This window comes from Arvicanthis niloticus, chromosome 5, assembly GCF_011762505.2.
Source record: "Arvicanthis niloticus isolate mArvNil1 chromosome 5, mArvNil1.pat.X, whole genome shotgun sequence".
In the NCBI taxonomy this organism is placed as follows: Eukaryota; Metazoa; Chordata; class Mammalia; order Rodentia; family Muridae; genus Arvicanthis; species Arvicanthis niloticus.
In genome coordinates, this window is record NC_047662.1 from 49,645,101 (window position 1) to 49,670,455 (window position 25,355).

General features: G+C 39.5%; 1 protein-coding gene across 5 annotated transcripts in view; it reads right to left on the reverse strand.

The window, feature by feature from the left end:
* The window catches only part of Lepr (leptin receptor), a 100,667-nt gene extending 75,524 nt beyond the window's left edge, over window positions 1-25,143 (reverse strand). For 3 of the 5 annotated variants that reach the window (XM_034503867.2, XM_034503868.2, XM_076934608.1), the window contains exons 1-4: window positions 24,634-25,044; window positions 14,328-14,387; window positions 10,234-10,551; window positions 7,896-8,019 (exon numbers count right to left, since the gene is read on the reverse strand). In XM_034503867.2, coding sequence (XP_034359758.1) covers window positions 7,896-8,019; window positions 10,234-10,551; window positions 14,328-14,367 — 482 coding nt within the window. In that variant the 5' untranslated portion in view covers window positions 14,368-14,387; window positions 24,634-25,044. The other 2 variants (XM_076934605.1, XM_076934606.1) reach the window with 2 other exon arrangements.
* Window positions 25,144-25,355: the final 212 nt, after the last annotated feature.

Consider the following 25,355-nt stretch of genomic DNA (forward strand, 5'->3'; position numbering starts at 1 on the left):
ACAGTCTCCTTCTGCTGCCTATGGATCAAGACATAGAACTCTTGGATCTTCCAGTACCATGTCTACCTGCATATTGCCATGCTTCCTGACATGACAATAATACACTAAATCTCTGAAAGGATAAGCCAGCCTCAATTAAATGTTTTCCTTTATAGGAGTGGTTGTGGTCATGGTGTCTCTTCATAGCAATGGAACCCTAAGACACAGGCGAAGAGGAAGAGAAGAAATCATAGAGGCTGAGGGAGATGGCTCAGTGGGTAAGGTGCTCACTATACAATCATGAGGGCCTTATTTTGAATTTGATAAAGCTATAGAAGCTGGATGCAATTGCAAACATCTATTATTCCAGTACTTTCACCATAAAATGGAAGCAGAAACAGGAGAATCCCTAGAAGCTCTCAGGCTAGCTAGCCTGATATGTTAGCAACAAACAAGACACCCTACCTCAAAACAAGATGGGATGTGAGGACTGACACTCAAGGTTGTGTTCTTGTTCTCTCTTTCTTTCTCTCTCTCTCTCTCTCTCTCTCTCTCTCTCTCTCTCTCTCTCTCTGCTAGTATTTAATTCTTATATGTGAACAGAATGTACTTGAAAGTACATAATGATGCAACAACATTTGTCAATTTGATTTAAAATCTGGCTTCTGTACAAACTTTACCTTGGGCAAAATTTTCTAGTTAGTGACATAAGCATTTAGAATTTAAAATTCATTGTTAACAATGGTTCATAGAAGCCACACATGGTTCATAGAAGGTACATTTGGTCCTCTGACTTTTGGTACAATTTTTCTACCCAGAAAATTTCTCTATAAAATCATTAGCATTCTATAAACCAGGCCTAAGCTAAATTAGTATAAAAGTGTACTACCTAAGGTCCTGACTTAGGAAAGTTGACAGTGAACCCCCAGTCCCCAGTTCTTGAAGAACTTTACCTATCTTAATTTTGCAAATTACATACTTGATGTTTCATACCAGTGAGCTGTAAAAATGGTTTCACAAAACTTTACCCTTCTAATATCAAATAATACAAAGAATAATGATTCTTAGACCTCATTTCAAAAATTCATGGATTCTATGTCTCTAAAATAAACACAAGGATTCTACCTCTACCTGAGACTCACTGGATAGGTTGAGGTGGGAGGCTTTGGCGGAGATAAATCTTACAGAGGAGGTGAACTGTACTATTCTAAGTTATCTCTCCAAACAAGAGGAGAATCAACAAGGACAAGAGGAAGAAACAGGAAACCATAAACAGAAAGAAATCTCATGAGCAGTCTGGTAGATTTAGGTAAGAGGCGTAAGTATCAACCTACTTCTGGAAATAAGAGAGAACTAGAATCCTTGCCCAGTTGTTGACAAGGCAACTAAACTAACTCTTAAACAGAGGTTGTTTAGAAAGAAGATCCAGTCTCGCTAGGGTCAGAAGTAGAACTTAGATTCTGTTCTTTTTGAATGTAAGGAAGAAGCTTTGCCTTATTGAGCTTTCATAGGGTCTGGATCCAACCACTTTTTCATAGAGCAATTTGAATTCTACAGAGGAACTTTTTTTCCAAGGTAAGGAGGGAAAGTTCCATCCTGGTTGGCCTACAAGTTGACTAAAATTATCTAGCTCCCTCACATGAGGACATGGGAATTATGTAGTATCTAGCCTCTCTAGAAGTAAGTTAAAGTCAAGAAATGGTTCTGAGCAAACACAGAAGAGAGAAAGGCTTATCCACAGGAGAAACTGAGCTTTTAGCATGAATCCTAAAACTGCAGTAGGCCAGTGAGGTAGGAAAAGCCTAGTGACCCTGGGTCACTTGAAAAAACTTATCTGCTTCTCCCTGGTTAAGCAACATCCAGAACCTTCACGTCATCCCCATGGGTAATCTGGGGTCAGGCATTTCCTGGTAGCGAGGGAGATAAACAAGACTGTCTTAACATTGTGTCCATTAACACTGGACACAAGTAGAGCAAAAGCTGAATATGTCCAGTGAAGCTGCTTGCCAGGGGAACACTCAGAAGGACTCCGGTGTCTCCTATTAAGAAAGGTTCAAAACCAGGAGGTCATAAGATGAAACTAAGCACCCCAAGTACCCCGGAGAGAGAAGCTAAGACTCGTGGGGGAGGGGGGGATGGGAATAGCATGGTTGAGAAAAGAGCTAGTCAAAGTGTAAAATTCTACTCGTCATTGAGTTTCTAGGAAGAGCAGGTTTATAAGTGACAAAGAATGTGTTTGATAGTGTATAAATGAGCTAGGGTCAATCAGATCATCGAAACCAAAGCACTGAAGCTCAGACATGTGGGTTTTGTAACCACCATGTGCTGATTTAAAGAAAACGACCCCCCAAAAAACAAACAAACAAACAAACAAACCTGGGGAGCAAAAAAGGGGAACCAGCCTTTCATAGCCAGGAAGGTCCAAACACCGCAGTGTGACTTGGCAGGCAGTGCTTCCTTGTCTGACCTGGTCCATGGGCCCCTGTGTTCAATGGTTTCCCGGATCAACCACACTCAGCCTTCAGTCCTCCAACTGTTCTGTCTGTGTCATGTACATTTGCAAATGCTCTGTACTCTGTCCTGCCTACTCTTAAGTTTTACTGGATGCTCCTTAGTTCACGTGTCCTGTCCTCCTCTTTATTGTATGATCACACTTTCAAACTTGGCTATACCATTTTATGTTTTTAAAACATACTTCAGCCCCACAGTGAGGCACGTTGTATGATATTTCCTAACAGACGAAAACATTCCATCCATCATACAGGAAAGTTCTTTAAGCCAGAAGGTAAATAACTCAAATAGCTTCAGGAAGTCCCTGCAACTGACCAGATTCACTAGTCATCCCCACCCACCCCAGAGGAAACAATAAGAAGCAGAAATCATCCAAGCTAACTGGAAGAAGTTTAGATCAACTGAGTCACTTGGAAACTCAACCTGTTGAGCTGCCTCCATGTGTGCAGTGCGCCCAGGTCCCCAGCTTTGATGAGCAGTCATTCATGCTGGGGTAGGCTTTAATGATATAGCTGTATTTGAGTCATCTCTTCTCATGTAAGTAACCCCTCACTCATATTCCTATAATTAATCCCAGTAAAACTCATTAGTTCACCAAGTTGGACCTTGGTGGTATCCTCACTCTGGTCTGCCATGGGCTCCCTCTCTGGAGTGAAGAGTCATGTGTGGTCTCTCTAGGGGGGGAAAAAGTGTGTAATAAACACTATTGCCCACACTCAGCTCAGAATGTGGTTGCACACAGTAGGGTATTACAAAAGGAAAGAAAGAACTGCCTCTCTGGTCTAAAATAAATGTCTAAAGCAGTCCCAGAATGTCACATTTTTTAGAGTATCTCTCCTTCAAGTGTTCAGACAAACATTAATATCTGAGCTCAAACAATGCTTCTTGTTTGAGGACATATTTATAGTTTTTTTTAATCCTTTTTAAATATCAGATTTTAGCTTCTGGGAAAATATACTTTTTCACACTTTGAAGGATGTATCTTGTGAATTTTAATGGAACAAGGGGGTGATTTCCTTAAAATAAAATAATACTTTTAATTACTATTCTAAAGCAAATCTCAACATTTCTAAATAAGCTTAGTCATAAAGCTTTGCCATACAAAGCACTATGCATAAGATTATTGTCATTATCAAAGCATTCAGAGATGTTAAGTGGTTTTCAAAATGGGGTTAGATCTAGAAGCTAAAACTCCTGCCATGACACTCAGCTATAACCAACAGCCTGGATCAATATCTGGACATAGGACAATGTATGTTCCCTCTGGCTTCCAAGCCCCCAGTCTTTCAGAAGAAATTACCTTTCTGGGCATAAGTGCCACAGAAGCAGAGATTCCCCACTGATGAAATAAGCAAAAAGCTTCTCATCCATAAATGTACCAGCACTCTGACTGGACAACAAAACTAATTTTTAAAATCTAAACATAGAAAAGATAATTTACAAAGCTTCTATTCTGAGTGGGCTATTTTACAAATCCCCTCACCCCGACCCCAGCCTAAGGATGACCCTGAATATATAGCACACATAGAATATGACACAAGCAGAAGGACTGGAAATCCTGGCAGATTATGCCATAGAGAGCAGGTGCCCATGTAGGCTGAGCCAGCAAGTAGGAGACTGGATGCCCTAACAATTAGATATAGGCCAGGGATTTATCCATTTGCCCTTTGGAAGTACTTTCCACAGACAATCATGATCATTCTCATTTAAAAATTAGTTTGCTTTTCTAGTAAATAAAACTAATTTAATAATTAGTTTGCTTTTCTATTAAATAAAAAATAAAAGGACCAAAACCAGCTTGAAGAAGAAAGGATTTATTTGGTGTATAGGTCAAGCCTATCATGGGGAAATGTGACTACAGAAACTCAAAGCAGGAGTTTGAAACAGAAATCACAGAGTTGCTTATTGGCTTGATTTCTGCATAGCCTAGGCCTACCTGCCCAGCATGGCACTGTCCAGGAGAGCTGGGCCCTCCCACAGCAATCAGCAATCAAGAAAATGCTACACAGACACATACATAGGCCAGTGTGACGGAGGCAGCCCCTCAACTGAGAGTATGCCCCCAAGTATGTCCATTTTTCTGTCAAACTGACAAAATTTAACCAGTACAGCCAGTTGGTTGTGAAATCTTCTAGATCATATTTTGGTTAGCTGGTTTCCTCTCTAACCTTGCCAAAATAACTAGAATCTAATTATGAATTTTTTCCATGTGTCTGGCAAACCAATTCACCTCAGATACAAGGACTGTCAAACTTGACCTTTCAGTACTCTGTCGTGGCGATTGCTAATTACAAACAAAGGCAGCCATGGAGGTACAGATAGAGTATCTCTAAAAGTGTACTTGTTTTTACATTTTCAGCTATCTTATGTATCTGTTAAAGATAAATTAATATGGTTAACTTAGCTGTGCTCTAAAAGTGTACTTGTTTTTACATTTTCAGCTATCTTATGTATCTGTTAAAGATAAATTAATATGGTTAACTTAGCTGTGCATTGACTCTCCTTTCATTATTTACAGACATGTTCACTGAGCACAGAAGGGAGGCAGCGTCACCGGGAGCACTTCTGTTGGAGGACAACTGTAACTCAGTAGCTTTCGCCTTTTACAGATGTGTGCAGGGTTCAAGGTCTCAGTGACCCAAAAGTCTACCACAGAGATGAAGACGGTAACTCTTCGTATTCGACACTTTGATACTTCCTCTAGGCTGTTTTGTTTTTTTCATTTTTATACCTTTGGGGGGTTTTCTTTTCTGTTTAATTAATTGCATAGGTAATAATATAAAGTACTAGGTTTCACTGTGGCTTCTTCATAGCTATGTGTCCTTAGGCTTTGGTCTCAGCCATTTCCTTCTCCACTGCTGCTATATGGCCCCCTTGCCTCTGCAGCTGGTTCCCTCTCTACCTGGGATAGTTCTCCACCTTTGCTTTCTGATTACCTGTATTTTATTATCATATGTCCTACTTTCCTTAAGATATCTTCCTCTCCTCTCATGATTCTCTCTATAGGCCCATGACCTACAAACACTCATATAAATAATATAGATATACACAGAGATGCACACACATACACACACAGGGGGGAGGAAGACAGGGAGAGCCAGGGAGAGCGCTATAGATCTGTCATACTGCTTTTTATGTTGAGGTATTTTCCTTTTATTCCTGATTTCCCCAAGGCTTTAATCCACAAAGGGATGTTGAGCTTTGCCTAAGGCCTTTCCTATCCTATATCAATTGAGATGACCATGTGCTATCTCTTCTTAAGTATATGTATATGATGGATTACACGTAATGATTTGTGCATGCTGAAGTAATGGTAATGAAGGCCCATTGCCTATGGCTCACAATGAGTCACCAAGGGCTTTGAATGTATAAGACAGTCAGTGTAAAGCTTTCCTGGTACCAGAGAGGAAGGAAGAGCTAAGGAGAAATGCAATAGACTAAGTGTTCTTATTTGGATTTGGAGTTGATTGTTAAATCAGTGGTCCCCTTTGACCAGAGTGACTCAGAAATCAACTAGACACTACCTAAATTATAGGTGTAAATTTCTCAAGCCTAGGACTCTTTATTCAATCACTTTAAAAAAAAAATAATTCTCCTTCTTTTATACAGATAGAATGGCACATGACAAAGGAATTGTCTTAACAATCACTTTAGCCACCAACTGAGACCACAGAGGGACTCGATGTATGTAACAGCACACATGGCCATCTGGGTGAACACAGCCTGAAATACACTTGACAAAGTACACATTTTCGATAAAGCCAATAAATATGGCACAGGCTAAAGGACTCACAAACATTCATTCTTCCTTTCACCACCAGCACTTCCTGTTGGAATTTTATTTATTTTATGTATGTGAGTACACTGTCACTGTCTTCAGACTTAGCTCTGAAGCTTCTGCTATATTATAAGAGGAAGTGTCCTTTCACCACCTGCCTTTCAGACCAAAGATGGAAGGGACACCTGTGCTTAGTCATGAGCACATGCCTTTCAAAATACTTGGACTAAACCCAAAAAATTCATGTCTTTTTTTCTTATGTTGTGACCCACTGACATTAACCAGGGCCACCAGAGTAATCATGGGGCCTGTGGGCTCAACAGGAAGTACACAAGTAAAGACAATGACTCCTCCTCTCCCAGAATCTATCTGTAGCTATTAGTTCAGCATGGAGGGTGTGGTTATTTGAATAATGATGGCCCCAACAGACTCATATATTTGAATACCTGGTTCCCAGTTGGTGGAACTATTTTGGAAGGATTAGGAGGTATGGCCTAGTAGGAGGAAGCCTGTCACTAGGGGTTGGCTTTGAGGTTTCAAAAAACTAGCACTATTAGTACCAAGGTATTCCCTGCCTCCTATTTTGCACTTTGAGATGTGATCTATCCCTGTGCCATGCCTTTGTTCTGTCATCATGGAATCTAACCCTCTGAAACCGTAGGTTCAAATGAACTCTTCTTTTGTAAATTGGCTTGTCATGATGTTTTATCACGAAAAGTAACTGATACATAGAGTAGAGTCCCCATGAAACCCTCCCACATCCATGACTGACTATTGACAGAGGCAGCGTTGAGCAGGCTCAGTGCAAGCAACCACAACCACTGTGAGTCTGAGATTTTAATATCTGTGCCCTGTCCAGAAGATGGCTTTTTACAGCCCTTCTCTTTATCTTCTAGCTCTTACTATGTAGGTGTTTTTAAAAATAGAAGTGAAAGGTCTGTTTCATTTTAATCACATTGCACTATCCCAGAATCTTTAAAATGGAGAGCTGTATGAAGCCTCTATTGCTTTTATGACAGTTCAATTAATTAACACACAATGGAAACTAGAGTATAAACCCAAGTCCTCCTACCATGGCAGTTCTGAGTTCTACTGGCTTTGTGGATTCAACAGATCATTAGAAAGCTAGAGACTCTTCACTTTCCTCAACACATCAGTTCCTCAATAAGACTACATTCCTAACATGCCTCCAATCGCTACCCATCCATTTAACTTCTTTTCATCAATGTCAAGTTTTTAAACTCATTCTGGTTGGCCATGTTTTTAAATGTGGTTTGTACACAGTGTAAAACCTCTCACATTTAGCAAGTGGATAGGGATACATCAAAAAGAGCATGGGATAATTCATATAATAAACACATTAGGCAATTCACACAGAGGCATATCTGACAACATCCACATTTCTTTTTGTCCATCCATATCTGCAGTATCTCTGTGCCTAAACAAATAGGAGGAGAGAGAGGAAACCTAAGAGAGAAGACTGTTGTAGAAAAGACAACTAAACCACTCTCTACAATGTACAGAGCTGCAAAAAGAGGTGCAGGGATGGGAGGGAGTCATAATCCACTTCTGTGCTTTAAACAAATCAGGTCATACAGCCAGCCAAATTAATTTCATCGGTACTCACAGATCATATAAAAGATGGACCTTCGAGTCATAATTCTTGAAGGGGTTCATAAGTAACGGTTCCACATGGCAGATGAATAATGTCAAGTCCCCTTTCATCCAGCACTCTATGTCCCAGTTTACACCTGCATTAAAAATAAACTGCATTAAACCTGAAAAACACTGTCAACAACCCAGTGAAAGAGAAGCACTAAATTGAATTTAGCAGTGTTCTGATACAACTTCCGCTGGCCATTCTGAGAGAGGGAAAACAGGCCCTGGTAGGGAGGTACTTCCTTGAACCACTCAGTGTCTTCCACCCTCATTTTAGTCCATTAGCCCCACCACACCCCAGCCTGTCATAAATCAGAGAATTCAATTCAATTATTATTCTTCAACTTGGGTTTCATCTCAAGCCACTTAAACGGGGTGAGACTCATTTTTATTACCTTAGTTAATGTTTACTTTTCAAGGAAAATCACTACATCAAATAAGACAACTACCTGTAGACCCTTGTAACTCCAGCTCCTAGAGATGAGAGGGCATTTTCTGGCCTCCATAGGCAACTGAACACATGTGCCATCGTTTATACAGAAATACATATGTATGTGTAAATAAAAAATAAAAATAAATCTTTTTAAAAATATATGGCTAACAAGACAAAACTAACTTAACACAACATTAACATATTTCTCCAAATGAGAAGTATTCCAAGTTACTGGGTGCTTTGTGTGAAGGAGAAACCTATGTGAAAGAATAACAAATTGAAATCTTTGGTAGTCATTAGATACCCTACTCATTTTAGTCACAAAATAGTTCCCTTAGAAATTAACTAGTTATTAAGCCATTTTCATACAAAATTAAAATATACGGTATGGTAATCATTTCCCCTCCAGAAGTAAAGAATGTGATAACATTTTTATCATTCAAGACTCATTACTAAGACTCTGTTCATTCTTGGCATGTTTAAAAATCAATGGATTGGCTTAGGCATTTTTTTACTAGTTAACAAAAAAGCTTCATTCAAAATGATATTAACATTTATAAACTGAATTGAAATTATTCCTACTAACTTGTTTTTAAAATCTACTTTTATAACATAATTAAATTTCAACATTATTCTTTTTGTGATTTGTTCTCTCTCTCTCTCTCTCTCTCTCTCTCTCTCCCTCTCTCTCTCTCTCTCTCTCTCTCTCTCTCTCTCTCTCTGTGTGTGTGTGTGTGCGCGCGCGCGCGCGCGCGCGTGCATACACGTGCGCGCCTGTACAAGTTTAAGCATACGGAAGGCATGCAGGTGGACAGAAGCCGGAAGAGGACATCAGATCACTTAGAACTAGAGTAAAAGGTGGTTTGGGAGTCTTCTGACTTGAATAGTGGAAACTGAACCTGTGCCTTCTGCAGGAGCAGCAAGTGCTCTTACCCACTGAGCCAAACTCTTCTTGCTCTTAAACTGGTTTCAACATGGGGTGCTTTTTTTCCACATAATCAAAAGTGAGAAACTAGGTAGATGGGGGAACATCTGGCAACATCTGAAGATTTCTTTAGTTTGGTTTTCGTGTTGAGACAGGGTCTCACTTTGTAGCCCAGGCTGGACTGGAGCTCACAATCCTCCTGCTTGTCTTTGTCTCTCACATGCCACTATGGTGGTTGGAGATATTTCTTTATTACTGGGTAGAGACAAGGACTATCATTAAACATTCTGCAGCATAGAGGTCAGTCTGAAGAATTATCTGGACTGAAGGGTCATTAGCATCAACTGTGAATCCCAACTAACACTATACAAGAGTCCTTACTTATGTATGCCTATTTTTCCATATTTTGGGTCTTTTCATCTAATTGACTCAATTAAGTCTTCTCTGCCCTTTCAGAAAACTTAGAAATAATTTTGTTGTTTTAATTTTCATACACAAAATTAACTAAGCTTTCGGGGTGTATAATTCTTAAGACAACAATTAAATTCACTCAGCATAAATGTATTGTTTCAGGGAGATTCTTAGTCTGCACAATTCATTATAATTCAGAAATATTTTTAAATTTAGTTAATTCACCAGTGTTGTTAATAATTTGATATTTTATCTATTTAAAGTGTGCATTTTCTACTTCCAAGAAAATTTAGACTCGTAACAGTGTATTTACAGGTAAAAGAGTTCCCTTAATGACAGTTTTATAGGATAAAAAATGATCTGAGCATATTTACTGGTCACACAATGAATCCTAATTTTAATTAATACTAATATAAAATTATAATATATGTAAATTACATAAAAAGACATCTAATCCATGTTTCAGAGAATCGAAACATATTGCCAAATGCAGGCAGAACACAACACTGTATATACTTGGGACATAAAAGTACTTACCTAGCTGGCGAAAAACTAAAGCCTTCACCACTGAGGCCAGTGTCTTTCCTTCAGTGTTGTCTGTGAGTGCAGAGCAGTTTTGACCTTGCTCATCCCCAAAACAACAGTGGAAGATTGTTTTGGATAACTCAGAAATGTAGATACCACTTGAATTAAATTTAGCTTCAGAATCCCCCTTCAAAGCTGAAGCATTGTTTGGGACTCCAGCAGGTGAGAGAAAGGAGTCATCGGTTGTATTCGGTGGTGCACAAAACAACTTAAATTTCCAGGGAGAGATTGGATATGCCAGGTTAAGTGCAGCTATCACATAAAGAAATTCTGTTTGGACAGCAAAAAGACACAGAAAACAAGCCATCATTTCCATGAAGATTAACAAGGAACTACTTGAGATTAAATGGCACAGCATTTCTGAATAGAAATATTTAACCTTCAGAGTGCTGGATCAGTGTCTAATAAACTACCCTGAGCTTCTACCTTCCATTGTAGTAGACTTGAGAACTTGATATATTTACTGAACTAATTCCACCTCTCCTCTGGAAATTCTTGCATCAATTTTTTTCATTAATCTAACAAGTTTACATTTTAGTATGAGAAAATTTACATCAATTTTCTTTTTTATATGAAAATTATCTAACTTTCAGAATAAATAAATATCAGAGTGCTTAATTTATCAATAAGCACTAAAGCACTCTTAAAATTCATTAAAAGACTCAGTGTGTTAATAGTTTTCACTAAATGCTTTCGGAGAGAGTTTGTCTTTGACTTAGAGACAGCTTGAAGTCCCCTGAACCTTCCAGGTGCCTCCAGATGCATGCTGTCACATAGGAAATGTTCCATACATTCTCCAGGAAATGATGTAAAACAACACATTCCCTCCAGGAAATTCATACTGTGGATGAACCATGACCTTTTTAACATAAAACTAAGAACACTCACAGAACTGTACCCAAAAAGCCTCAAGTTTTACACTTATCTTTTAATAAGTGGTTTTTGAAAATAAACAATTGAATACACCATTTTACAAATGAACCCAAATAATCTGCTGACTTTCTCACTGTGTATATTCACCAACACAGAGCTCTGAGATTTGTGTATGGATTTGCATGGAATGAGAGTTTTGAAGAAAGTGTAAAGAAACAGAAACAAGCAGTGTTCTTTGTTGTCTCGATGGATAAATAAACTGCATAACTTAGACAAAGGCATAATATTCAGTTCAAAAGAGAAGTATAAAACCAGCCATGAAGAGACATAGGACATTTACAAGTATATCCCTAGGAAGCCATCACAATGACACAATCTGCATAATTCCACCAAGGACACTGGTTGCCAGGATTTCAGTGGAGCAGAAGGATAAACAAGCAGGACGTGGAGAACAAGCGGGCAGGGACACTGATTTCTATAGTAGTGGGGAAATGTCATCTTGCATTTGTCCAAGGCCCAGGATGAACAAAAGTGAACAATGAACATCAAAACACAGGAAAACTATTTAAAAAAAAAATACACTTACAGAACATTTGTAGTTCCAGCTACTCAACAGGATGAGGCAGGAAGATCATTAGGGCCATCGGTTTCAAGACCAGCCTGGGCAACATCATGAGAGCCCTGTCTCAAAAGAAGGGGGACTGGAATACAAAAGGAAGGGTGGTCCCATTTATAATAACTACATTTTTAGAAGCATCAAGGAAGTGAAAGATTTCTACACTATTTATAAAACATGGATGAAAGAAATTAAAGACAACACAAATAGAAAAATGTTCTACTTTTATACGATTGAAAGAATAACTATTAAAAAAACACCTACTAACCAAAGCAGTGCACAAATTCAATGCAATTCATATCAAAATGTCAAAAACATCCTTTAGAAATAGAAATAAAGGACTACCAAAAGCTAAAGCAACTTGAGATCAAGAACAGAGCTGACTCCAGCCATGCATGGCAGAGCATGTCGGTAATTGTAGCACTCAGGAGGCAGAAGCAGGCAGAACCCCCGAGTCTGATGCCAGTGGTCCTCAGAGCAAGTTCTAGGACGGCCAGTGCTACACAGAGAAACCCTGTTTTGAAAGAAGAAAACAGAATAAATCTGATTCCAAACATAGGACCAAGACATAGAGCTAAAACAGCTCAGTGCTGGCACAAAAAGAGGCCTGAGTCAAGGACTCACAACCGAGATCTCAGAAATAAATCTCTGTTTCCAGAACCAACTAAGCTTCAACAAAACTGCCTGCCAAAAACACACTGGAGAATTAATGGTCTCTTTAGTAAATGTCACTGAGTAAAATGGATATTTATAAGCCAAAGAAGAAAGAAAGAACAAAAGAACGAGAGAAAGAAAAGAGGAAGGGAGGGAGAAGAAAAAGAATATCCTCATCTTTCATCATACACAAAATTGACTTAAGATGGATCAGTAGTCTAAATAGCAGGCCTGCAACTATGACAAAACTACAGTAATGCCAGGAAACACTGACACTGAGCTACGTGATATTTGAGGATATACTCCGAAGCCACTGGCAACTACTGCAAAAATAGACAAAGATTATGTTAAACTCTAGATTCATCACTGCAAAGGAAATATGCAACAGAATGACTGTTCATATGTCAAACCTCAGAATGGAGTAAAATGTCTATAAATTGTATGTCTAATATGGGGTCAATATCCAAAATAAACGAGGGACCACACATCTGTGGCACTAATTGGGAAAAAAAGGAGGACATAAAGTTGGGAGGGAGATGTAGTTACTGGGAATATGAAGGGAGACTTGATGTGACAAAGATACATTTTATATATGTATGAACTTAGAGTATTAAAAGTACTGTAAAAATAATGGTACTTTAAGATATTCAAAAGACACAAGCAAACATCTGCTAAAAGAAGATGCACAAAGAGCTGGAGAGATGGTTCAGCAGTTAAAGGCACTTGTTGCTCTTTCAGAGGACCCAGATCCAATTCCCAGTTCACACATGGTGCTTTACAAAGTTCTGTAACTCTACTCTAGTTCCAGAGATTCAGACATCCTCTTCTGGCCTCCATGGACACCAAGTATGCATGTGATGCATGGACATACATGCAGGCAAAGCACCAAGACAATAAAACAAAAGAAAATAAATGAGTAAGTGGTCGCGGGTGTGTGTGAAAATGTTCAACCTCACTAATCACCACATAAACCAAAACAAAATCACGACACTACATCACCCCACTCCTGTTAGAAAGGCAGTTCTCAACAAGACAAAACTGACAAACATTAGCCAAGACGAGCACCATGCTTTGTAATAACCCCCTCAGAACATCATATTGTCATTATTACAAAAGTGCACACCTGTGTTTATACATGTGAATGTAGTTGTGAGTGTGTGTGTGTGTGTGTGTGTGTGTGTGTGTGTGTGTGTGTGTATCTATGTGTGTGTTTCAGACCTTTGCACGTAGACACCATTGGCTCTCCTGGGTCTGCAGTTTTTTTTAACTGCAAATCTTAGAACCACTCAATCTTTGCAATTGCATGATCCAGCTGCCTATAAACAGCTTGATGTGTGTGCATATGTGTGCACACAAGTGTATACACACATTATCACCATCATCAGTTCTGTTTCTCTACGGAGCCTTAATGCACATCTAAGTCTATTACATTTTTTTTTAAATTCTTAAAGTTGTCTAACACCAGCAAAATCCAACAAGATAGTTAAAATGCATGAACTAAAACTATCATTAGAAATATAGTCAGAGCTGGAGAGATGGCTCAGTGGTTAAGAGCACTGACTGCTCTTCCAGAGGTCCTGAGTTCAATTCCCAGCAACCACATGGTGGCTCACAACCTGATGCCCTCTTCTGGTGTGTCTGAAGACAGCTACAGTGTACTTATATACATAAAATAAATCTTAAGAAATATAGTCAACTGCCCAACCTCACAAAAAATCAAATAGATAAAATTAAAGGAAAATGTTATACTTGTCTTCTTTGAAAGGGTAAAAACTATAGAACAGCTATTTATAGACATGGGTTGGGACCACAAAATACCAGTTACTGTTCAACATAAAAGTCCTCTTTGGAAATCAATCTATAGAAATACTATTTCAAGTACATAAAGGTATATGCAACTTACCCCAGTGTAACAAAACCACATAGAATTTCTGACACATCATCTTACTTCAGAGATGTACACCTGGAAAATAATAAATCAAAAACAAATCAGTACATATAGAAAAATTCATATGTACCAGCAGTCTATGGAAAATACAAAAGAAAAAAAGATTACAAATAAGTCTTCAAACTTCCATGTCTGAATATACTGGGTCAACATCAGAGAACCATTTCACATTAAATTATATTGGTTCCTGTGTATGTGTGTCATATGTGTTTGTATTATGGTGTATATATTGAATATGGTGTGGTGTATGTGTGTGTGTATGGTGTATATGTGTGTATGTGGTGTTGATAGGGTATGATGTATGTGTTGTATATGTATATGGTGTGTGTATGGGGTATATGGTGTGTATATGTGGAAAGTGTATATGTGTGTTGTATATGTATGGCCTATTATATGTGTGTATATGTGATATGTATATATGTGTATATATGTGTGGTGTATATGTGTGGTTATGTGTATTTTTGTAATATTATATGTGTATATAGTGTGTATACATGTATGTAGTATGTGGTGTATATGTGTGGTCTATGTGTATATGTGTACATGAATATGTGTGTGTGAGTGGGTGTGTGTATGGTATATTAAGTAGAGTATTTGTATAGTAGAGGTTTCCATTGTTGTGACATCTTGGGACCAAGGAGTTTATCTCATTTGTACTTCCACACAATAATCCATCATCATCAAGGAGGTTAAGGTACAAACTGCAAAAACCTGGAGGCAGAAACTGAAGCAGAAGCTTACTAGCTTTGCCCACCGGGTCTCTTACAGCACCCAGAACTACTAGCCCAGGGTGACAATGCCCACAGTGAGCTGGTGCCTCTCACATCAATCATCAACCAGAAAACCAGCACAACAGGCTTTGCCATGGGCCAATCTGGTAAGGGCATTTTCTCCATAGAGAGTTCCTCTTCCAAAATGACTCCAATTTATATCACATTGACATAAAACCAGCCAACACAATGGGTGTGTGATATCTATGTAATGTACCATGTATACATGTGCATTTGTGTTTATGTATGTGCATTATGTTATGTGCATGTGTGTAGTGTGTGTAATATGTGCATATGTACATGTATGAGGGTGTGCTATATGCACTTGCCAACATAGATATGTGCACATGTGCACATGGAAGGCACCCATTTGGGTGTGCATGCATGTGCTGTCATGACCTTGACTTGGTGCCTTTCTCAATGGCTCTCCACTTGTATCTTTTTTTGATACAGGTCTCTCGCTAAACCTGAAGCTCATGAATTCAGCTAGGTTGGTTGGCCAATGGACGTCAAGGATCCTTCAGTGTCTAGTCCTCCAGCACCAGACCTACAAGACAATGACACTGACTCCAGCTTTTCACTGGCTCTAGGAGTGAAAACTCCGGTCCCTCTGCTCATGTGGCACCATTTGCCAGCTGATCCATCTCTCCCAAACCCGTATTTGAGTTCTAAAAATAAAATATGTTTATATCTTCTAAGAAACATAGTAGGTACTTGTAAATATTTGTTGAATACATTAACATAGGTGATATACAGCCAGACCTGTAGCTTACAAACAATGTTCTTTAAAGCTATTTAGGAATTAAAGCAAAGAATAATGACTGGTTGAAACTTACAAAATTTGAAGAAATCTTTATAGAGAACTCAGAAGCTCACCCATAGTCTGATGAATTTTGGATGTCCAATCAGTCATCCACCCTGCAGAGTGCACCTGACACTGAGGGCCTAGTAAGTACATTGATTGCTCACCTGTTGTTACTATAAACTCCAAACAAAAGAAAATCAGACTCGATGTTCTACTGAGTGATCATATTATGGGTTTCCAGAGGAAGGTCAGATGGTTCATTTTTATAACTAATGATTACATTGTCATTTTGATCTACCAAATCCACAAATATAAAACAAAACAGTCTCCGTCAGTATCTGAATGAGGGATCAGACTGAATGAAAATTATTTACAACTTGCTCCAGTGATCTCCAATCTCTGAGCCTGTGGAGTGGAGACGCTTGTAAATTAGAAAACCAACTCTGACATTCTGCTTGCTTTGACAAATATCTCAAGTGGCTCCATCTGCTACTAATGTTTCTGTGTTTTCTGCTAAAGAAGCCTCTATTTCATACTTAAATAAAAGACATTTAAGCATTTTATTTGAATATATGTGAACCACTGCTTCTTCAAGAGCCAAAATTTTAACAAAATATATACAGCTTCATCTATTTTTAGTGACCTTATAATTTTATGTACGCCTACTTTTATTTCTTCACTAAGAATAAGAATTTGCTATACATTCTCATCAATATGCCAGGTGCCTGAAGAAGCCAAAAGAGAGTGTTGGTGCCCCTGGAACTGAAGTTCCAGTCAGCAGTGAGTCACGATGTGGGTGCTGGGAATTAAATTCATGACCTCTGTAAAAACAGCCAGTGCTCTTAACCATTGAGCCATCTCTCCAACCCCTAAAATCTGTTGTAAAGTTAAAAAAAAAGACTTTTTCCCAGGTAGGGTGATAACATTCCTATAATGATAGCATTTAGAAGGGCAGAGACGTAAGATGGCCATAAAAACAGAAGCCCCCCTAGACTGAATAGTGAGTTTCAGGCCAGCCAGGGTAACATCATGTCTCAGAACAAAACAAAATAAAACAAAACAAAAATTTCCCATTATCTTGATAGGATGATCTGCCCTCCTTCCCCTAACCCCTCCCACACAGAAAAACTCCCCCCCCCCCCAGAGAAAACTGTGGGCTAACATGTCTTTATTCCTTGTCTCCATGTTTCCAGCAACTCATTCAATAGCACCTGCTGGGGGCTCGCTCAGTTTTTGACCATGTATGGACACAATCCTAGCTCCTGGCATCATCACCCCTTGCCCAAGATACATAAACCCCCTTGCTTTAGCCTGGATGTGTTACTTCATTGAACTGCACCTGTGACACCAGAGAGCTGTCTCCTAATAAACGTGCCTTTATCAACTTTTAATCTGATTTAATCTGGCCTATATTTGTGTCACCAAGGGTAAGAAAAAGCCTATTACACATGAGACACCAATAATATGCAAGAAAAAGAAAAGGTGGGGCTTGGGGAGATGGCTCAGCAGTTAAGAACAGGAACTGTTCCTGCTGAGATCTCAAGTTTGGATCCTAGCACCCACATCAGCCCTTTATTCCAATTCCAGGGGATCTGACGCCCTCTTCTGACCTCAGTGGGAACCTGCAGTCACATGTACAAACCTGCGCAACTACACACCCATACACATAACTATAAAACAAAATAAATTTTTAAAAATTCTCTTAAAAGAGAATTCCTTAACTAAAATATTTATTTTTTTGTACTTTTCTTATAAGAATAAAGTTTGAATTTTTAAACCAGGGTTTAGCTCAGTGGCTCTGTCAGCAAAATTACCTGCTGCCAAGCCTGATGGCATGAGTGCAATTCCCAGGACCCACAGGTAGAAGGAGAGAGCTGACTCCCACAAGATGTCCTCTGGCCTCCTCACACAGGCTCTGCCATACTCATTTTTAGGCGTATACATAAATAAGTAAAGTAATAAGTAAAATAATAAAATAATTAGAATAAAAAATCATTCTAACTGAATTCTTTCAGTGAGTAATGTTTAAAACGAAGAAAAAATTATAAAATAAGTAGCAGGTATCTTAATCACATAAAAATGGTCAAATATCTTAAAAGTCTATGATGTCTAATATTTAAAGAACTCATCTATTTAGGAAGTGAATCATATTATATTTACTTAAATTCATAAGTTCCCCAAAAGTGAGTATTTGCTTGCCCTTTCCCCGAAAAGCAGGGAAAGATGTAATGCCCACTGTCAGTACAGAGAGATGGCAGAGATCAGCCTTGGGTACCCGTAAGAGAAGATAGGAAATCCTATGGAAGAACTGATTTATAAGTTAGGAATGTGTTATCAAAAGACTAGAAAGCCATGAGCCCCAAGCACTGCTTTTTATAGAGTAGTCTATACCTTCTATTAGCTCTATTCGAAAGTCTTTCCCTTAGTCACGCCCGTGGCCAGTGACATTGGTCTAAGACCCAAGTTCTTATCTACCTCCCACAAAGGTCTAATATAATTAAAATGTATGGCTTTAAAGGCTGTACCTTATAAACATAATAGCAATTAAAATTAATGAATATTTATGTATGTGCCAGTGGGTTTTCTCTCTGTTTAAAATGAGTCAGTGTTCACATTCTCTCTTGTTCTGTGTCTCTTTCTCACCATCTTTCTCTTACATACACACACACACACACAATAACTATGTATGTGCATGATTTATCTTTTTTCATCTCCTAGACACTGACCAGCTTGGCTTAGAAATTCTGTTGGTGGATACAGCATACAATTGTTCGATTATCTTCTGTTTATAGTTTCTTAATTTTCATAGTTTAGACACCCAAATCACAGCTGTCAGTCAAAGCAAAATGAGGAAATATAATTCTGGGAAAAACTAAGTTGTCCTAGCCTTCATGAGACAGACATTTGTGGTAACAGCTGTTCTTAAACATGACTTCACATTTTTTAAAGCCGATTATAATGTCATTATAAAAGCTCATGAGAATCTCTGTTTGGTTCAAACCTTTGGCTATAATTTAGTATAAATAATTACCACACTTAAGAGGGTCTCACTATGCAGCTCTGGCTGGCCTGGAACTCCCAATGTAGAGCAAAGTGGCCTCAAATCCACAAAGATCCTCCTACAAGTGCTGAGAGGGAAGGTATATGGTAGCAGGCTCTGATTGCACGGATTTATTTAGGGTTTGCTGTTGTTTGGGAATTTAATAATTTGACTGTTACTTTTGTCCTATAAAATTTATTTTGCACCATGTACCCAAATTCGTGTGGCCTTTTGTATTATCAGCGTCCATTATTCCAATACACTCCTCAAAGCACACATGTTGGAAGCTCAGCCTACAGTGTAGCATTATTATTAAGGTTAAAACTTAACAAGAATTGCTAAGGTCACATACGAGTTAAGACGATTGCTGGAGTGTTTGGTTTGGGTTGGGTTTGGCCTTCTTGGCCTTTGTCTCATGCTTGTTTGCCACGCTGCCAGGTTGTAGTGCCTGGAGAAATGTCCCAACAGGTGTGTCCTTTTGCTGTTGGATTTTCTACCTCCAGAACCCGGAGCTGAATATTGTTTACATTCTCTTCTTTATAAATTCCTCGATCTGTGGCATTCTGTTACAGCAACAGTATGGAAGGGAACAAGTGGCGGGCAGGGTGTGGGGTTGTGAAGGGAAAAAACTAAGTATCCATATTGAGATTCAACTTTGTAAATGTATTCTATTTCTTCTTACAAGAAAAGTCTCAAAAGACTGATTTGAACCCTGGCTCCACACCTCCACAGAACAAGAAGTTCTGAAAGATTGGGGAGTGGGGGTCATCTAACTCAAGGAGGTGGGTCATTAGAATTGGGTGCTTCAGGGTATATTATCTTAGCTGCTTCCGGACTGCTCTGATGTGAATAGTTGTCTACCTCCGCACTCTTTGCTGCAGCGCACTAAAACAAGCGACTAAGGCCCAAATCCTCTGAAATCTTGACCTAAATTAGGATTTCCCTACCTTAAGTTATATCTGTCATATATTTGATCATATAATCTCAAAACTAACTAATACCTTCATCTAGCACAGTGGTTCTCAACCTGTGGGTCATGACCCCTTGGGAGGAGAATGTCACATACCAGATATCCTGTGTATCAGATTCATAACAGTAGCAAAATATCTATATTTATGAATGTAGCAACAAAATAACTTTGTGGTTGGGGGGTCACCACGACAGGAGGAATTGTGTTAAAGAGTCGCAGGGTTAGGAAGGTTAAGAACCACTGAATTTCTGTCAAGGAAAATAGCTAGTCAGAACAGTCAAGTCCATAGGGAAAAAACAAGAACAAACAAACAAAAAAATCCTGAACAATTCTGACACACTATTTCTAAGTTCTAGAGTTAAGCCTGAATGAAACACACACGTGAAATTAAAACTTCGGCCCTTATAAAGTTCTCACTCTAGTGGTAATGAAACTGAGGAGCGTACACACAGCATTTTAGAGCGTGAATAAATGCTATGGAGAAAAAAAGCAAAGGAAAGAAACAGGGAATATATGCATTGCAAAGTAAGAAGCCAGGCAAGTTCAACTGTTGCCTAGAGACATTTGAACAAAGACTTAAGGGAAATGTAACAGAGCAAACCACGTAGACATCCCAGAGACAAGTGCCCCAAGCAGAGGAAGCTAAAGGACAAAGATGGTTGCTGATAAAATCAGGGGAAACCAGAAGCCCAGGAAGAGGAGGAAGAGACAGGAAGAGGAAGGATGAGAGCCCATAGGGGTCTGGCAATTGTGACAAAGATTTGGGCTTTGACAACATAAGAACTGGAAAGTCGCCAGAGTATTTGGAGTAGAAAAGAGTCAAGATCTAATGTGTATGTTTTACTAGGGTTTTTATTTTAGGGGCTATAGAGATGGTTCAGTGGTTAGCTTTTCCACAGAACCCATGATTGATTTGATTCCCAGAACCCACATGATAGCTCACAACCATCTATAACTGCAGTTGTAGTGAATCTGACACTTTCTTCAGGCCTCCATGGGCACCAGAGTCACACATGGTACACCTACCTAAGTATGGGTAGACAAAATACCCATACACATAAAATTTTACTTATTTCTATTTTTATTTTATTACTGCTTCATAAGTGTATATGTTTTGCGCACATGAATGTGCATACCCACAGAGACCAGAAGTGGGTATTAGAGTCCCCTAGAATTAAGAGTTAGTTGATTGTGAGCTGCCCTACATGGGTGACAGGAGCTGAACCACACTCCTCTGGAAGAACAGCAAGCACTCTTAACTGTTGAGCCATTTGTCCTGCCCCTACCATGTATTTTAAAAGGAAAACTTTTTAATGAATAAACTAAAGAGAATAAAGGATACAAACAGACTAATAAATGGGCCCTTGGAATAATACAAAGATAAGGGCAGTCTGTAATGGCCACTGAAGTAAAAGAAGAGGTTGTGTTCTGGTTTATTTTAAAAATAATGCAAAGAAGATTTATCTACACATATGTAGATATATATCAGCTACGACAGAATGTAAAGGATCAGCAAGGACTCCCCTGTTAGGGCCTAACTAATTTGAAAGATGAAGATGAGATGGACATCAGACAGTGTACCATGAAGATTCTATTTGGGACATATTGAAATAGAATGTATAGAAATGCCTACTAGACAGCCAAGAGGAAATGCTGAGCAGGAACGCTGGGGAAAGAGGTCCAAGGCTCAGAACAGGAAGCCAAGACATGAACTGCCACGGTCTAAGTCCTCAGTACACAGACATCACATGGGATTTCCAAAAGGAGAGAGAGAACAGAACAAAAGACCAGAGCAGACAGAAGGGCAGAGCCTGGGAAAGAGAAAATTGGGAAGCACAGCATGTTGTCCTGGATATCAGGGATGGAACAGTAGGACAAGGCTACCAGTGGGTGAAATGGAATGAACGCTAAGACCAAATGGCAAAGCTGATGTCATCAGAGAGAGACCTGACAGATCTCCAGATCTCGAAGACCTTGGGCAGAGTATTCAAAATTATAGTTGTATAGAAATGAATTTAAGAAAGAAAAGTAAAAACACAGAAACTATAAGCAGCTCATTAATAATATTTTGCTTTGAGTGGGAGAGAAGAAAATAACAATATCAAAGACATATAGCCTAAATAATCTACAAAAAGATACATTCAACATTCATGAAATTTTTTTTTCTTTTATAATACGAAAAACAGGGTTTGTGGTAAGGAAAAAAGCAAGCAACAAGTCTGGGGATTTTCTGGTTATCTTTCTTAAATAATGTATAAAAGACATTTGTCTTATAATTGCCCATTGCAATGATTTGCTATATAGCTTACCAGCCAATACAATCATTATATGCATTTCTCCCTATAGTTGTCAGGGTTCAAATGTTAAAAAGATAAAGACTAAGATCACGGGTATGAAAAGACAACAGATAGATAGTATCACTATTGCATTTGCAACATCACTTAAAAGAGCTGCAGGTGTCACTCACTTGGTAGAGTGCTTGCCTAGAGAGCCCTGGGTTTGATTCCCAGCACCCCACACACCAGGTGGTCCAGACCTGTAATCCTAGCACCCAGGCAGCAGAGGCATGAGAAATCCAAGGTCATCCTCAACAACCAAGTGAGTCTGAGGTCAGCCTGAGCTAGATGTTGTTTGTTTGGGGGTCTGGGGGAGTGGGGGGGTGTGCTTCAAAAGGAATATTCTAAACTATAAAAGGTCAAATCTAAATAGAAACCCCCAAAGCATGTATGTACAAAGTCTGGCCAGTAGGTGAACATTTGCACTTTTCTAATTTAATTAAAATTGGAATTTGTAAATCACATAAAATCTTAAGAATTTGAACTGAGCATAAGCCTTTTCTCCATTTTTAACTCCACAGGACATATTTTTTTAGTATGAGTGTTTGCCTCTAAGGATAAAAAAAAAAAAATGCAATACAGTATCTGCCAAAAGAATTCATTTATTTTGGCTTTTTTTTTCTTATTTCCAAGACCTCCCACTTCACAAACACAAACCATTTGGTTCTATATTAGTGATCTAATTGTGAAGCAATGACTGTCTTTCCTAGATAAATTCATGGGAGAGTAAAACCCCACATTGCAAAAGAGGAAAGGGTCCCTGCCAAGCTCCACAGCCCCTGAGCTGTGGATGAGCTGGCCTGATCTAAGCAGCAGATGCCTGCAGTGTTCCCGTTGTTTTTCCAGCAAGCACCAGCAGGGTATCTGAGCTCTAAGACTCCCTGGCTAACCAGCACGGAATCCACTTCACTCTGCTCGAATTTCAAAGGAGATGACCCTCTGCTTCAGGAGGTTCTATGAGGACGACAGACCTCAGGGCTGGTCGACACCCTTTCCAGCCAAAATACAGAGAGAGAACCGAAAATAAGTTAAAATGGGTTCATAAAGGAGTACTTCAAACTCATTTGACTCTCACAGATTGCACACAAAGCATTTGTGGGTGGTAAGACATTATTTCATTTTAGACCATAGCCAACAAAAATAGCTAGAAATGCTTCTACGCTTAGCCTAGCTGACAATGTCTAAATCCCAATTAATTTTTAAAATGCTAATAGTAGAATATTGTGTGTGGTGAAAAAAGCTACTGTCTCCTTCTGTGCCCGCACATGTGAGTGAAGGTGTTCTATTTTTCAAAAATGAAGCAAAAAGTACATTGCCACGTTATAGTACAACTCTGTGTGTGTGTGTGTGTGTGTGTGTGTATCTGTGTGTGTGTGTGTGTGTGTGTGTGTGTGTGTGTGTGTGTGTGTGTCTGTGTGTGTGTGTGTGTGTGTGTGTGTGTGTGTGTGTGTGTGTGTGTGTTCCTAATTTCTGGTTGATCTGTTTAGTTAACCTCTGCTATTTTCTGGGATTCATTCCAAGATTATAAAACGTATCACTGAAGTTGTCATCTCTGTTATTGAGATTCATTTCAGAGACACTCTGAAGTGGTCTGGAAAACCACTTTTTAAACATTCTGTACACAACTTTATGCTAAAAAGCCACGAGTGCTGCCCAGTAACTGATGAGAAAGCTACAATTTTTGGCTTTCTACAATTTTTTCTTCCAAATATACAATACAAAAAAAGTACTATGTTAAAGCCACAAGTTATTTATGTAATTTAGGTGCTTCTTTCTTCCTATTTCTTTTCAGTTTTTCAATGTTGGAGACATTGACTTAAAGGTAACATGATTCTTTTAGTGCCAGGTGATCTATTCTTGTATAAACTATATATGTCCAAGTTCTTTACAAATTCAATGATTTCTCTACCACTATTAACTAGAAAATCTTGAAAACATAGACTGTTAATACACATAAAAACCCCAACCCCAAGACCAATGAAGTCTTTCAGTTACATGAAATTAGCAAGACTGGCAATTACAGAAGTCTACATTTTTAATATGGGGTACACCTGCGGTATTATTAAAAAGCCCTCAGAAATTAAATGAACCCAACCCTCTAAATGTGATAGATGAAGAAACCCATGGAGGTTCGGCTAAGCACACACCCCTGAAGATATATGGAAACCACAACAGAACTCAGGTGCTATGTCTCCAGGTCCGAAGCGCTGTCGCTGCGCTTGCGTCACTGTCTGGATACACACAGACCCTTCAGGCCCCTCTGAAGAACTCCTCTGTGGGCAGGAGTCCACGAGTAGCGTCGCGCCCCTATACCCAGTGTCTTAGATGGCCTCAACATACCTGGATTTGCGGAACGATTCCTCGGTCGGGTCTGGTTTTTTCCTCACCACTGCAAATCCTTTTAAAGGAGTGCTCCGGCTAGGGCTCGGCTTGGGGCTTTGGTTGGCTGGAGGGCTGGCTTTTCTATTTGTTTTGTTTTTAATTTGCTCGGGAAGGGGGAAGAGGGTGGGAAACTTAACCCGCCCCACAACACATTTTTTTTTCCTTCTGTCTTTCAAACCAACCCACCCTCTTTCCGCCTCCGGGACTTAAGGGGTTGATGTCGCAGCCCCAGGCAGTTTCCAAAGTAGCAGGAGGCCTGGAGAAGTTGCGTGGCCCTCCACAGGTACCGCCCCAGTCCGCCGCCAGGTCCCAAACGTCCTGCGTCCTGCGCAGCCTTGGGTGGCCCGACACCAGGGGTTGAAAAAAGGGTCCCACCTGTGCCCTGGAGTGGCGTAAGGCAGGGATGTCTGCGCTCTGTGCCGCTGGCTCAGAAGGTGCCGGTCACTCGTGCGCGGGCGCGACGCTGCGGGGCACTGACCATTCAGGTGACCGCGCGACGGGGACGCTGCGCGCGTGGCCGAGATGGGAGCTTGGGCGAAGCTTTGGAGGCTGATTCTGTCCTCTCTAGCCCTACAGCAGCAGGTGTGTGAAATGCTGCAGTAATAATCGCAAGGAAAGTGAGTGGGAAACGGAACCAGGAAAGACCCCCACCCCCATAAGAAAGTAGTGAGATCCCTATC